This window comes from Grammomys surdaster, unplaced genomic scaffold (assembly GCF_004785775.1).
Source record: "Grammomys surdaster isolate TR1022 unplaced genomic scaffold, NIH_TR_1.0 126176, whole genome shotgun sequence".
Lineage (NCBI taxonomy): Eukaryota > Metazoa > Chordata > Mammalia > Rodentia > Muridae > Grammomys > Grammomys surdaster.
The window spans coordinates 3,478,239-3,494,789 of NW_021620983.1; the positions used below are offsets into that span (position 1 = coordinate 3,478,239).

Below are 16,551 nucleotides of genomic sequence, written 5' to 3' on the forward strand. Positions count from 1 at the left end.
GAACCGGGTATCGGCTGGGTGAAGGTTCAGGGGATAGGTCGCTATGACTCTGCCTATGATTCACGTGTCCTTATCTAAGTTGGTATTGTCTGCCAAGGCTGCCTAGTTACAAGGTCTATGACTACTCATGCTGGTAAATTTCCACAAAAGCTGCCTGTTTACAATAGCTTATAGCCATCTGTTTCAATGTTTTTCCACTGAGACCCAAGACTTGGTGTTAGTATACATGTATGACAGGTCTATTGCTGACTTTAGGCCTTCAGTGTATAAGCAGGGATGCCCCTGACATCTCCTCCCTTCTCTAAGTATAGAAGGGCTGTGGCAATTCTAATCTTACGAAGGCGGGGATAGAAGCCTGACCTCCAGTACTTGAAGGGGACCTTGTAATATAGCCTCATTTTTCATTACAGATTTAGGCAGATGCGAAATAACAAGTCACAGAAATACGTCCTTCATATTTCTTAATGAGTACACACACAAAAAAGGAAAAATAACATCCAAAACCACGAAACCCTGAGCCAGGGTTCCTTCAACAAGTGAGAACAGACTGCTTGGTTCAGTTGAAAATCGAGTATGAAACTGCACACATGGCTACAGCGCTGCGTGGTGGGAAAAGAGTTTGAATTTTGACTCCATCTCTTTGCTCATGAAGTACAATCCCCACCTCCACCTGAGACAGAATCTCATGAAACCCAGGCTGGCTTGGACGTCACTATGTAGCTAGGACTGGCTTTGAACTCTGGCCTTCCTGTCTTTACCTCCTGAGTACCAGGGCTGCAAGCATGTACCACCATGCCTGGCTTTAACTGATTCTCAGTGTTCTCAGTTCCTCTGTCTGCAAAAGGAAGTGACAATGCATTGTTGTGGTGGCGAATCTGATGACTGCACCTGTGGTAATCCTTCTATATAGCCCAAGGCCATTATTGATCGTTGATGTATCATTAGCTGGCAATTACTAATGCCATCATTACTATGGCTGTCAGAGATCAAGTTTAAAGTCCATTAAAAGGTCCCAAATGTGCTGCCAGGATAGCCAGGCTCAAAGTCGACACTGTTTGTTACAAGTACTGTGTCTTTTAATTAGTATCCGTGTAAGTGGTCACTGGGCATGCTCTTAATATTTATGTAGGAGAAGCCCATGCCTGGATGATTTTACAATGGACCTAGAACCAACAATTTTCAATGCTAGGTACCTCAGTAAGCAAACTGTGTGAATTATTTTGTTTTGTCTTATTGTTGCTTTCCAGAGAGTTTCACATACTCCAGGCTTGCCTCTAAACTTACTCTGCAACTGAACATGACCTTGAACCCCCGACCCTCCCCCCTCTGCCTCCTAAGCAGTGGATTCTCAAGTGTGCATCACAACTGGCTTCTATTTCACATTCACAAGCATCCTGGGAGGTCACTGTTAGTAGTTCTGCTTTATAGACATGGAACAGAAAACTCAACAAGAAGCCTGAAGATCAGCGTCACCAATCTACTGTCAGAGCACACCACTGTCCCTGCCACCGTAGGGGCCATAGGATCTCCCTGGAGGAATCTTGGCAGCCAGTGGCACAGAGATCTGTGGAGCCTGCCAGCTCCTGCTCCTCCCTTGGGTGGGTGAGGCACATGTGATGCACTGGGGGATCAGAGTCAGCCAGGGAGACCCGCGCATCTAGAACTCAGTGGAGAAAGTAACACTTGCTAAGAAAGTAACACTTGCTAAGAAAGTAACACTTGCTAACGTATATGAACTGTTTCAAAGACTGTTAAGTGATGCCCTAGAACGGCAGGTGCTCGTTTGTTTCCCATCTCACCTGACCTCTGTCTCTCCCAGTAACATACCCTGAAATCTGAGCTGAAAAAGAAAAATATATGCAAATAAGCAAAAGCACCCTGCCACATCCTAGACACAGCCTCAGTGTTTAACGAGTGTTCTCTGAGATGCCACCCACCGTGTACCATGGGCGCTCGGAGGCTTGTAACTCCACAGTGAGGAGTCAAGACCCGAACCTCTACCTCAATGGACCTGAAGTGTCCTTAAGTGAATAAAGGGGCCACCAGCCCATGATGTAGCAGTGACCGAGAGCTACAGACAACAAAGACCTCAGCATTCTCCTCATCAAAAGAAGGAAGTCACATAAAAAAGGTAATAAGTATCTAAATGTTACTTTTGCCTGGAAAACAAAAGAACTGGTAACTCTCCACAAGCCCAATGTTAGAGATTGCACAAGCACCCGTGCACATATACCAATGGACTTGCTTCTTATGCGGGTCGTGCTAACTCCCCTTCTTCAACAGCACAGGTCCACTGCATGTTACCCAAGACCTCACAGCTTCATATGTGATGTGCATGGATCAAGGGCACAGGATGGAACGTAACCGCTCATGGTTCCATGGTGAGATGGGCCACCCAGCTAAAGATGAAGACTTAGCACTGGATCTGGCAGTTCTATCATGTCTAGGACATCAGTGAGCCCTGCTTCCAATGCTGCTGAAGGGGTAGCATACGGAAAGAGCTTAGGGGAACACCCAGTGTACACAAGGCAACTGATAAATACAAGCAAGAGAAAGGCTGAAAACCGGCCTGAGGGATCAAGGTTGAACCACACAGGAAGAGATGGGAAGCACCAGGCACAGCCATTTAACTCAGGGCTTTAACTATAATCCTGAAAAAAAAGGGGGGGAGGTGTCTCAGTTTCATAAACCAGGCTCAGAATTGTGACTTCTTTTCTATTACACACAAAGCTATATAGTGAAAGAATCGTCCAGCCAGGAACAGTTGCTAAGATGTGTCTCATTTACATGGGACAGGACAGGAGGGCGGGCCATGCCCTGTCATCCACCTCCAGAACCTGCAGTTCTAGACCGACACTCATCTTATTCCTTATCTTTCCTAATTTTTTTTTTAAAAAAATTTTCCTTGGAGCAGATGCTGTCCATGGAAAGGCCTAGCAGAGAAATCTCCCACTGCTCATGAAAGTCTGAGTTTTGGCCTTTAGCTTTGTATTTCCACATCTTCCGGGGGAGGGAATGCTTTAATGTTTAGTTTGTAAAATTGACAGGGTTTCATGAAGCTCGGGTTGTCAAGGAGCTCCCTCTGTAGTGGAGGGTAGCCTTGAACTCTTGACCCTCCTACCTGTCCCTCCCAAGTGCTGGGAACAAGTGTACACCACCACACCAGATATTTTATTACATTTAAAAGAAGCAAGTATTAGAGATAGGTCAATATGTCTCTGTTTGAAGGTCAGTCCAAATGATAAATAATCCTACTGCTTAAGTGTGCCCTCTCAGGGTCTAGAGAGAAAAGACTTCTGGAAGGACAGCCAGGACAGCTTGAGTGGCATCCATTTGACCCTCTCTTTCCCATTTTGCCCTTGGTTCTTGTCCTTTCACTTTAAGAGAATCTATGTGATGGGCACTTTGCTAAATTCCGATAACTGTACATACTTTTCCCAAGTCAGTGTCCAAAGACATCGACGTTAAATCAAGATTAATAATATGGCAATTTCGTTAAAGGACAAAAGCCAGCCTGGCCCCACCCACAGATTTGTCAGATATATATCTCTTTACAAAATAAATAAATAAATAAAATAAATTTTTGAGTCTTTTTTTTAAACTGAGTGATTCTTAAGGCAGTATTGCTCACAGCAGTGACAGCGAAAAGGAGTCACCTACTCTGTTGCTATCAAAGCTCTGATTGGCTGGGAATGAGTCTGGAGCCTCAAAAGAACCTTTAAAACAGGGCTGTCCCTGCCACTTCCAGCCGTGGACCCTCTGTCCTACTCAGAGGGCTGGGCTTCGTCGTGACTTGACACTTTTAATAAGCACAACTGTTTTTTCTTTAGTATTTTCCACCAATGAGGAGGCTCTGGAATGTGCGCCGGTGTGCTCAGCCAGATCTATTACACAAGCTTTTGAGTGGGAAGGAAGACGTGCTCCCATACTGCCCTGTTCCCAGCACACCGCTGTTCCGGTGATGGATGACTTGTCTTTTGTACATAGTATACAGTGATTCCTACAGAGCTGAGGCAGATGAGATGAAATGTGCAAACTGACTGGATCAGGGAGTGGGAGTTCCCTAAACCCTATGGAAACTCTGAGTTTTGCTGGATGCTTCTGCCAAAGCAAGATTTCTGCTAAAAAACTGGGAAGATGCTAGAGGATCGAGCCAGGACTCAGTAGCCCCGACACGGACGTTTCAAAGCCTTGTCTGAAAGCCATTTTAGGTGAGTCATCACTCTAAGCCAATGGGCTCTCTGACTGGGTGTTCCGTGGGAAACCCACATCTATCCCAGGGTCTGTCTGAGTTACGGCTGAAGCCTCCAAGCACTTATGTGCTTTTTACATTCTCTTAAAAACTAAATCCAAAACCACAAGAATCCCTACCAATAAGGCCGGAGTGATAGATCGGTCAGCAAAGTGTTTGACCTGTAAGCATGAACACCTGACTGAGTTCACTTCCCTCCAAACCTACAAGGAAAGAGCCAGATGCGGTGGTACTCACTTACAATCTTGGGACAGAGGTGTGGTGTCGGGAAGATCCCTAGGGCTTGATGATTGGCCCTAGAATTTGGTGAGGTCCAGACCAATGAGACCCTATCTTAAAGAAGAAGAGGGGAAGGACGAAGGAAGAGGAGGAAGGGTTATGGAAGGGGGGGGGTGAAAGAAATAAACAGCTGCACGGAAAGTCTGACATTCCTGGGCTCAGACATGAGAACTGCGCAGTTGACAGAAAATCGATCAACAGTACAACACGCGGCATGTAGAGTCAATCAATACAAATCACCTTGTTTGATCTTTAAAACATTATCAAGGAGCTTTCTCTAACTGACAACACTTTAAAAACATGAGCCAGCTCTAAGTGAACACTAGACAGTAGTAATGTTAGCATAACCTCGAGTCTGAGACTCTTTCAGTGTGAGGTTAATGTCCCCTGCAGCTGGCAGTCTGTCTTGCGTGCCTCTCTCCACAACGTGGCTAGCCAGACACAGGGCTTTTTATGAGGTACATGTAAAGCAGAAAGAAGGGGAGCAGGGCTTCGGGGAGGTCTCGGCATGGAAAAATCTGTGACGCACTGGATGTGATGAGTGAATGGGAATTATTTATTAAGGGTTCTAGGACACAATCACTTTGGTTACCCAAAAGCGTGTTCATTTTTAAAATTATAGTTGGTCTCTCGGAACCATGAACAAAGACCAAAAGCCTTCCATAAACATCCAATAAACTAGCTTTTCAGGAGTGTTTAGACCCTCTATTTCAGAATTAGGCTAGAGGACAGACAGACAGCATGAGAACCTGGCTTTCCTGAGACGGGGGCTCCCAACACTAGCTCTCCTGAGACAGGGGCTCCGAGAACAATGTCAGAACTCAGCCTTCCATACAGTTCTCTCTAATTGTTTACCATGACACCTTCCCCTGCCCTTCTCACAGCCTTGAGTGTCCCTCCCAAGGTAACATCACTCTGCCTTCCTCCCCAGCAATTCTCCTCACAGGGCCTCCGCTTTCACAGCACAGCTGAGCAGGAGATAAACCAGCTCAGCAGCCTGGGCCTAAAGGTCCAGTCAGAGTCCGTGTCCTGACACTGAAGAAGGGCCAGGGGCTGACATTCTCCCTAGTTATCGGAGTGGCTAACACAACTGCAATTCCCCTCTTTCTCTTGTCCCCTGTTATCATCTTCCACTCAAGAGAGGGCCTTGATAACAGCTTATCATAAAGGGGTCTGTAATGGCAACCTGACAGTGACCGTTGAATCAAACACCTTCAGAACATCGTTGGAGTGAGATGTCACTGAGAGGGCTTCATCCAGGGCACTCACAGTCGCTCTCAGAATGAGGGCAGCCCAGCCAGGAGACAGCTGCTTATTTCTGCACTGAAAGACACCAGAGTTCTTCACAGTACTCCAGCAACCTTTTTTTTTTTTTTTTTTTTTTTTTTTTTTGCTGATAACCAGTTACCTAGAGGCTTTTTTGCCACCTCAGGGAAAGGCAGCTCGGGAGCACTCCTGTCCGTGGTTGAGAGAAGGGGCTGCAATTTTGAAGATGTTACATGGGTGAACATCAACATTAGGTTAAAAACCAAAGAAGAGAACTGCAGAGGTGGCTCAGTGAGTAAGCCACTTGCATGTAAGTGTGAGAACAACACACAACATACACCACAAAGCCCAGCAAAACCATTTGTCCCTAAGGCCACGTGTCCCTAATCCCAGAACTGGTAAATTAAGGTAAACTGGTCACTGGGGCTTACTGGCCAGTCTAGCCTATTTGGTGAGCTTCACGTTCAGTGAGAGACCCTGTCTCACAAAGAGAAGGATTGCATAAGACACTCAGTGTCAACTTCTGGCTGTGCACGCGCGCACACACACACACACACACACACACACACACACACACACACACCCTAGAGGAGACACAGGAAGGCTCCTGAACCTCAGCAGTGGTTGTGCCCCCTGTTAGCGACTGACTTGGGAACAGAGTCGGGCTGATGGCCCTGACCGACCGGCTTTGTGTTGAGATGGTTCAGGCTTGTAACAGCACTAAAAAAGGAAAAGCAAAGCCTGGTTGGGGATGTTTATGAAGGACAAACAGAATCCCACAAGATGTTCTTGGACTTACATCTGAGTGGGGCACCACCCAGAAGCACACCTGGACCGGAGGCTGTAATACATTGAAGTCCAGCATGGGCTGGAGATTTGCAACACATCCTATAAATCAAAATATCGATGGGACTTTCAGTATTGACGTCAAAAACTGCTAGCAATAGCTGCCAACTATAAGGACGAGCAAGCGAGGGATGGATCCCCTGAGTTCTAGAACACTGAGGATAATCTTAGTTTATTTTCCTTGGCTGTCATAAAATGCCCCAAGCAAGAGAACTTAAGAGAAAGGGTTTATTTTGGCTGATGGTTTCAGGTTGCAGTTCATTATGTCAGGGAAGTCATAGCAACAGGAGATTGAAGGGACTGGTCACATGGACTGGTCATGTGGGCTGGTCACATGACATCCTTAGCCAAGAAGCAGAGAGAGAGAGACAACTGCGGGTACTTGGCTAGCTTTCTCCATATCACACAGCTCAGGATCAAAGTCCAGGGAATAGGGCCAACCACGGTGGGCCTGTCTTCGAATCTCAATTAAGGTAATCAAGATAACCCCCCACCCAGGCACACACAGAGGCCCATCTCCCAGGTGACTCCAGATCCTGCCGAGCTGCAGCCCCTCCCCCACCCTCACCCCCACGTGCTCACTCTCTCGTAAGAGCTATGCAGCCAGTGAGACTGTTTGGTTACTCTCACGACCATGTTCATGAGCTGGATCAGTTTGATATTTAACTTAACAGAAACTTGACAAAGACATGATCGGTAACTACACTGAGAGCAACTGCTCCCCAAAACCAACTGCTCCCCAAACCTACCACCACCGTGTCACCAAAGCAACATAAACCCCATCTTCATCCTAACTACTTAGAGCTATAACCATCGTAAGTGTAGCTCCCGTCCCCTCTCCGAGGAAGCTTCTTGAAACACACAGAGACCACTGCAGAAAACCACAACTAGTCAAGACGCAGAGAACAGCTAATCCTGGGGTGCTCAGACACACTGGGTGCATCAATGACAATTCCTACAGCCAAGTGTCCGGGAACACCTTGAAAGAACTGCAAAGGCCAGAGGCCCAAGAAATCTGCTGTGACCTATGTGTCTCCTAGAAATGACTGGGTAGCATCACCCATGATACCTCAACAATATGGCTTCCTAAACAAGACCCGAACATGGACAATACCAACAGAGGTGTTGTATTTATATATGTATGCACATATACACAAAGTATATACCTATATGTAACAATAAGAGGAAAAGAGGCCAGGAATTTGAGGCGGCTCGTGGGAAGAATTAGAGGAAGGAAGGTAATGGAATAAATGATGTGATCATAGGAAAAAAATCAAACTCCTCCAAATGTTCCCCTAAGGCATGAGCAAACATATGGACACACAGGCACACGTACACGCACATGTACACGCACATGAACATGCTGATAAGTCACAGAACAAAAGTATAGCTCTCCTTAGGTGTAGTGAAACAGGCTTATGATTCCAGAATTGGGGAAGTAGACGCAGGAGAATCAGAAGTTCAAGGCTAACCTGGGATATATGAGACCCCTTCTCAAAAACAAAAAAGATGGCCAGCAAGATGGTTCAAAGGTAAAGGTACTTGCCACCAACCCTGAGTTTTATCTCTAGGATCCACACAGAGGAAAGAACTAACTACAAGTTGCCCTTTGACCTCCACACGCTTGCCATGGCGTGCATGCACATGCACACACGCACACACACTAGCATGCACACTTGTGCACATGAACATCCCCCAAGAAAAGCAGGGCAGGGGGAGAATAAAATAACCATGATATTCTGAGACCCCATCCAGCACCATATTCTGACTGGCTTTTGTGATTAGCACTTCAATTTGGCATGATCTAGGACTCCCAAAATAATCTACACTTTTCAATGAAATGGTACTGAGTTCAAGTCCAGTGACTGGTTTTCGCCCTTTTTCTGAAGTTACACTGAAACTTGCAGGCTGGCTTTGGCGTGGCCTGCATGGCTTTGGCGTGGTCTGCATGGCTTTGGCGTGGCCTGCATGGCTTTGGCGTGGCCTGCATGCATCGTTCTGTTTATGTGCTGTCTCAGGACACAGCACTGGCAAGCGGAGCTGATTAGTCAGCAATCTTAACAAAAATGGCAAGGATAGCTCTGTGGGGGTGGTGATGGTGGTAAGGGAACACAGACATTTCCTCGGAGCAAGGCATAAGCGGACAGCCAGAGTACTGGAAATCTGCAAATGCCTACACCAGAATAAGAATGACTCTATTTCTCCCCCACCCCCACAGGGAGCTTAACACAAGTCAGTTCTCTACCCAGTCATTTAGTCTAGTGAGAGGATGCAAATACGGTAGGTGGATTCCTCTATTTTTATAGTTGCTATTGCTACTTAGTATTTTTGTTGTTGTTGTTGTTGTTGTTGTTGTTTTTTGGTTTTTCGAGACAGGGTTTCTCTGTGTTGCCCTGGCTGTCCTAGAACTCACTCTGTAGACCAGGCTGGCCTTGAACTCAGAAATCCACCTGCCTCTGCCTCCCAAGTGCTGGGATTAAAGGTGTGCAACTCTACTGCCTGGCCAAGTATTTTTTTTTTTAAGATTTATTTTATTGCGCGTGAGTATGTGTATGTGTGTATGTGTGCCTGTGTGTATGTGTGTGTGCATGTGTGTATGTGTTCATGTGTGTATGTGTGTGTGGGCGTGTGTGTATGTGTGTGTGTGTGCACATGTGTTTGTGTATATGCATGTGTGTGTGCACGTGTGTGTGTGTGTGTGTGTGTGTACAACTGTATGTACAGGTCCCTAGGAGGCCAGAAGAAGGCATCAGATCCCCTGGATCTGGAGTTACAGGCAGTTATGGACTCCCAGACCTGAGTGCTGGAACCCAACTCTGCTCGTCTGAGAGAGCGGCAAGCCAAATCATCTCTCCAGCCTCGAGTCACGATAAAACAACTTGATAATGATGAGGTAGTGTTCTGAAGATTTCTGGAGCCCTGAGCCACAGTGCAGTAATAGCAAATAAAATTCCTCTGCACTCCAGTATCCAGCTCTGTTCCTCTAAAATGGCCACAGTCAAGTGCATATGGGAGCTTTGGAGATAACAAGCTTGAGAGAGAAACAGACTTCGTTGTCATATATTATGTGTTGGGAACATGCAGCAGCTCAGTGGGTAAATAATATGTTACTTCCCTTATTCTGATTACCTCAGAAGTCTATGCACTAGAATTACTCTTACAAAGACATCAGAACTGAGATGATTCAGATGATTCCAGAGACTACCCTTCTGGGTGGACATTCTGATTGGCACATATCCACACATAAAGGGGTTAAAAACCATATAGGATGCACTGTCTCCTCACTATTGAAAGAAGCACCTTTAGTGCTTTCTCTCTCCTCCTCTCCTCCCCCCCACACCGCCGTGGCAGAACTCTGAACTGAACTCTGTAAAGCTGGATGCAGAGGCAAAACTTTCCCTCATTCTGAACATCTTACGATTCCGCTCAGTCCTAACCTTACTCTTCCACTGCTGGAATTCTCAAACATCCCATGCTACTTTCATTAAAATTAATTTTTATATTTGATGTGAGAACCTCACACGGCTATCAAGTTATTTTCTTACTAGTTATCTATCGTATGTGCTCCATGGGGATTGAATCAGCCCTGTAATTATTATTCCTTAGTTCCAACAATCCTGTGACAGTTATGTAATAAAAAATATTTCCCAGTGGTTCTTGAGGTGCTGTGTTGAGTTTGGGAACACATATTAAAGTCCCAATATAAAAAACAATGAATTACTGTGTGGTGTGTTCCTAAAAATATTATTCCGGATTTAATTTTTCAAAATGTCAAAACTCTTATGTGGAAATCGACAGTACCTTTAACTTTCCGACTTGATGAAAACTTCAGCCTTCTGTTCGTCCAGCTTCCTTTAGTTGTAAATCATAACTGATAACTATACCTTCAGCCCTACTTGCTATGTGTTCTAGATCTACTTGTAAATTTCACAGTAAATTCTTGCAAGGCTCCTGGTGCATAAAATTCTCTCTTGAGATAGACAATCAACCCGTCTACACCATTGTGTCCCTCTCCAACCAGATCTGAAGCTTTTCTGTACGCACCTCTATTTCTAATCCCTCAGAGAAATTTGAAATTGAAATGTTGAAATTTAAAAGACATATTGAAATTCTTGCCAGGCGGTGATGGCGCACGCCTTTAATCCCAGCACTTGGGAGGCAGAGGCAGGCAGATTTCTGAGTTCGAGGCCAGCCTGGTCTATAGAGTGAGTTCCAGGACAGCTAGGGCTATACAGAGAAACCTTGTCTCGAAAAGAAAAGAAAAAAAAAGTGCATTTCCCAATAAATACATTACTAAAAAAACAAAGAAGAAGAAATTCTTTGTGTACATGTTTTGAGACAGGGTGTCATCCTGTTGTCTAAACTGGCCTGAAACTTGCAATCCTCCTGCATCAACCTCCTGACTGCTGTAATTACTGGCATGTACCACCACGTCTAGCACTGTTCTTGGAGTGCCTGATGGGACTTTAATCATCACAGATTCGTACTGTGAGTTTCACGACTGATGCTGAATACAGGAAATATGGCTCCCTTTCTTTTAAGCTTCTGCTTTAAACTCTCTGACATGGTCGCCATGACACAAATCTAGGAGTTTGGGTTCCAGTGAGCTGGACATGGGGACAATGGACGGAGAGATGAGGTAGGAAGCTAAAGAACACAGCGGAAGGCAGAGTGTGGCTACACCCACCTGTAATCCCAGCCCTCAGGAGGCAGAGGCAGGAAGATCTTTGTCAGTTCTCCCCACCCACGTATACCAAGTGGATACAAACAGGGCAATTCGGCCCTGGATACAGGAGCATCACAGAATCCTCAGGGAGCTGAGAAGGGAGAGCAAGCTCTGAAACTGACTTCAGGACAGAGATGCCAAAGGAATTAAATCATTGCTGGGCTCTCTGAGAGGTGAATGGGGCTCTGAAAACACCAGGGTTACTTTTCTAATGGGTGGTGTTCATTACTGTCAGATGTGATAAGGCCCCAGTCAGTCACAGCTGGAGATCTCCCCGAGCTGTGGAAATGACATTTTAGACTCATGCGGACACCTCTAACAAGTGTTACTGAACAGAGAAAAATAAGCCCAAGGCATCTAATTTAGAACTACCACAGTCTTGGATTCCTTCGCTGCATAAGAACTGAAACAGCTCTGGCATGTGACCATGAAGGAAGGAGGATTGGGAGTTCAAGGCCAGCCTTGGCTACATAAAGTTCATACATGAGACTCTGCTTCAAAATCCAAACATAAAATTAAAATCTAGAATGATGAGCTGGTTCAGACACTAAACAGGTAAAGAAAGGCCAGGAAGGAGCGCCTCTTTCCTAGGAGTTCCCCGCAGTCCTTTTCTCCTCAGAGAGATCGAGGAGAAATGTTCTTATTAACATTGATGATTTACAACCTCTGTCATCTACTGAGGACTCTGAGCCAATGCCATGGTCTCCACTGAAGCTCCAACCAACTTTTCCCTTTCTTATACAGAAATCCTTGGTAACTGAAGTAAAAAGGTTCCGGCCGTCTGCCCAATTCGGGATGAGTAGCGTCATGTTTATGGACAGTCACAGGAGAGGACAGGAGGTAACCCAGTTGTTTTCCCACAATTCCACTGGACTGAAATCTCTGAGCATAAATCACCCAGGGCCTCTTTTGTCTCTAAGCACAGGGTCACGGAGCAAGTTACACAGGCTCCGGCCAAAGAGAAGCCCATCTGTGTGGATCTGCCCAGATATCCAAATTGTGTTAGAGAAATATCACTATCCACACCTGAAGTTAGTAAGAGAAGAGAGTCTGAGAACTGGAACGGATCCTCAAGAGATGAGACACCCGGGAGTCACTGCGCGAATTCGGGGGAAGTGGGCGTGGCTCCGTTCAGCGGTGGGTTTTGTAGTGTGCCTTCCGAACAGGGCAACTTTTCAGGGTCCCCTAGTATATACCAGACTAGAATCACTCCTCCAAGACGGAAAATGACGCCTGGGAGATTCTCCACATTCATTATCATCAGTCTCCAGAGAGATTCAGAACGTACTAGGCTAACGTCACGCGGTGCTGAGTTTGCTAAATGCTGCCTTGGCTGGAAACAGAGAAAGGTGAGATGGCCAAGCCGATACCTCCTTTGGGACTCAAAGAGATCTGTAAAACACAGGGATTTAAAAGGGACTGTTCTGCCACCCTGGAGATGAACCAGAGTTGCTCCAATCTTGAGGAAGACCGCCACCAGCGACTGTTCGCCTAACAGCTAAAGCAAGGAGGTTGATCATCACCTGCTAACTATGGGCTGGCACTGTGCCAAGGGCTTTACACATAGTAACTTGTTGGTTCCTCACGATGAACCTGAGGGCTGGAATTTAATCAATAAAGGGATAGAAAGCAGAGCCAGGGAGATGGCTCAGGTAAAGCACCTGGTGCACAGATGATGTGGACTCAAACTCTGATCCCCAGCAGCCAGCCAAAAAGATCTGCCTGACCGCAAATGTCTGTGGCCTCACCTGTTCCATAAGCAGGGACATCTTGGGAACTCCAAGGCCAGCTGATCTAGCCCATTTGGTATTTGGTGAGTCTAACCCATTTGAGTTCAATGAGAGACTGTCTCACAAAAAAAACAAACCAAAACAAAATGGAGAAGTGATTAATAAAGACGTCACAATGTTGCCCTCTGACCTCCCAGGTATAAGTGCAATGCCTTCCTCCTCAACATATGTATGCACTCATGAACACACACACACACACTCACACACACAAAGCCAGCCCCACCCCCAAATTGAAACCTAGAGACATTAAATAACTTGCCCACAGTTATTCAGTAAATAACATCTAAGCCAGGACCCAGCACCAGGTGAGGTGTTTACACACCTGCCTTCACCATCTGTTTCTCTCTTCCTGACAGCCTGGAAGAGTGTCTGGAGACCAACCACATTGTGGTCAGACAAGCACAGGAACCCTGTGTCTGAGAGACAGTAACACTGCCACAGCCCTCATTCTGCTGAGATGAGACATGGCCCCACAAGGCTTCTCGGAGCCTCCCTGGGTGGGTTGGGGCAGTCTCTGCTAGATCTCTATCCTACCCAGATTCTCTATTGAAAGGAAAGCCAAGCAGGGCCACATGCTATGGGTGAACTTCAAATTAATCCTAGTAATAAAGAAGAAGCAAAAAACCAGAGAGCTCTTCACTGTGTCCGCTCTTCTTCATGCCACACCCAGAAAGCCACCAGGAATCTCGCAGGAGCTTTTGAGTCCTGAAGCTTCAGGATTTGTGTGTCATGCCTTAAACATTAAAACATGGCTTTGTCCCCCTATCGAATTCATTTCTTTGGAACTGGTCTTCTTGAAGTTAAAATAAAAGCTGGTATTCAAAACACCGGCTCCATTCCTTGCTCTTTCCTTTTCCCTGGCCTTCAAGGACAGATATTTTTCCCGGAAAATGTTGACAGCCATCGAGGAGACTAAAATATCCAGTATGTCTAAGTGGGAGGTTATTTTTAAAAATCATTTGGCTTAGAAAACTCCAATCACGATAACTTCAAGGGAATTCTCGGTACACAAATTAAACATTTTAAATTACTCTGCAAAGATTTGTGAGTTTGAATAATCTTAATTTAAAAATATCTGCGCCTATGCATATGCATCAGGTGTCTTCAAGTTCTGTCCCATACAAAATTATGTTGTGTGTGTGTGTGTGTGGTCAGCAACAGTAATGATTGAGGTGAGATGGAAAGCCAAGGGCCCATGCTCATTCTTCTGACTCTGCCACGTTTACCCTCTGAGCTTGAGGATGACATAGTTTACCTTATCTTAGCAACCCCACCATTGCATGGGTCGAATGAGATGGCCTGAGAGTTTAGCATTGGCCTTAGATAATAAAGTATTAGAATAGCCAGAATGCGACTGCGGAGAGGCCAGCTCGGCCCTTGATTGCTTTCCCAGCTTCTGACCTTGGGCGGGGCCAGCCTGGTTTCTCCAACTTGAGGACTGTCCCATAAGGTGTGGCAGTACAAACACGGGGAAGATCTCTGGCAGGACGGGCATACAGTAGGTATTCCGTACTATTTTACTGTCAAGAATTCACGCACAAACTCAGAACACTGTACGTCCGACATTAGTACAACCCCAAATGCACTCCAGTAGCCAGAAAAGCTTCAGCCTGCCTTACTCTGTGTGATTAGACTGTGCTTGCTGTATTTTCCGGCCCTGCCTTAGAAAGCGACTTCACGAAGCCTACGAGGAAATGTAGTTTAACAAAACCAGTGTGTCGACTCCACCTTAAGGATTTCCTACCCTGCTTTTCCCAAGATGAATTTCACTCTGTGCTACTTGTGCAGACAGGCGTGGGGCCTGGGGAATGGGACAAGGACCAAACCGCACAGGGTGGGCCTGCAGTTGTCTTTGAGGCTGTGCAAGATGTCCACAGAGCATCCCCTGTAGATTGAGGCAGGGCCCTGGGAGGAGTGAGAAGCCTCAGGCAGGAGAAGGCCAGAATCCTGTGCCCAATCCAGCTTGGGGGAGCTTAAGTGTGCCCACAGTCAGTCTCCAAGCAGTTAGGGGTGCAGCCGGGGTGAGGGGCGCATGCATCTGGGTTAGTCTCCACTCCACCATGCGGCTGGCATGCCCGCTGGTGCTTAGGCCCAACAGACTTGATGCTTACAATGATCCCAGCCCAGAACGGAGTGTCTCTGACTAGCAGGGAGGGGCTGATGCTCGCCATGAGGAAGCCCAGCACGGTCACCGCGATGCCCAGCGCCAGCTGCAGCAGTGCCAGCAGCAGCGGGAAGCGGCAGCCACAGCAGGTCCGTGCCTCCTCCTCCACCAGCTCCTGAGTCCCGGGACTCGGCTTGCGCCCCATGTTCCCGCGGTGGTGCCTGCGCCTGGGCCGCGGAGCTGGGCCTGCCTGGTCTGCTGAGACTGGGCTGAGCAAAAGTGGAAAACATTGGCAAGTCAGGAGCCGCCGAGGGGGGCCCGAGGGGGGTCGCCAACTGCCAACGCACAGGGACCTGGCGCCCAGGGCCTGTGTGATGGGAATGCCAGCCTGCTTTGCTTTTTGGTTTCCAGGAAGTGTAAGACAAGATGATGAATGTTGAAACCGCTTGTGTTTAATTAATAGATCACTGAATCCAAAATGGGCTCGGCTACACTAAAAGCTGTGGAGTCATTGACAAAAGTTAAATTGAGCTTAAAAAAAAAAATCTGTAATCCAACTGGCAAAGAAGGAAGGAAGGAAGGAAGGAAGGAAGGAAGGAAGGAAGGAAGGAAGGAAGGAAGGAAGGAAGGGGAAGGAGGAAGGGAGGAAGAGAGGGAGCATGGGAGAAAGAGAGGGTGAGAGAAAGGAAGAAAGAAGGGAGGAGGGAGCAGGGAGAGAGGGATAAAGAAGGAAGTTGGGAGGGAAGGAGGAAGGAAAGGAGGAAGAAAGGAAGGAAGGAAGGAAGGAAGGAAGGAAAGAAAGAAAAGAAAAGAAAAGCAGCAGGAAAAAATTAAAGAAAACAGAAAAGAGAAATAAAAAGCTTTTTTTTCTTATTGAGATACTTGCTTTCAAAATAATTGTTCCTGGGCAGTGAGGTGACTGGAGCAGATAAAACCTGCTGACCCCAGTTTGAGCCTCAGGGTCCACAGAGATTTGACTCCTCAGAGTTGACTCCCTGACCTCTACACGTGTGACTCTCATATCATACACTGGGCTGCACACAATAAGAATTAATTAAAACTTAACAATGGAATAACTGTTCGTAGAGAGGTTGGGCTAGTGATGACACCTCGCACGTGTGTTTGTTTTAAAAAGCTCTTTGTCCTCATTTGTATTTTGAGACAGTCCTATGCAGCCCAGGCTGGGTTCAAACTTGCTGTATATCCATAGAAGACCTTGAATTCTTAATCCTCCTGTCTCCAACTCCCAAGTGCTGGGATCACAGGCAGGCACCACCCTGTGTTTAAA

The 16,551-nt window shown here is 46.5% G+C and overlaps 1 protein-coding gene across 1 annotated transcript in view; it reads right to left on the reverse strand.

Moving 5' to 3' along the window:
- Sspn (sarcospan) overlaps window positions 1-15,468 on the reverse strand; it is a 28,554-nt gene extending 13,086 nt beyond the window's left edge. Inside the window, exon 1 of the mRNA XM_028757600.1 lies at window positions 15,271-15,468. Coding sequence (XP_028613433.1) covers window positions 15,271-15,468 — 198 coding nt within the window. The remainder of the gene's footprint in view (window positions 1-15,270) is intronic.
- Between the last annotated feature and the right edge of the window lie 1,083 nt (window positions 15,469-16,551).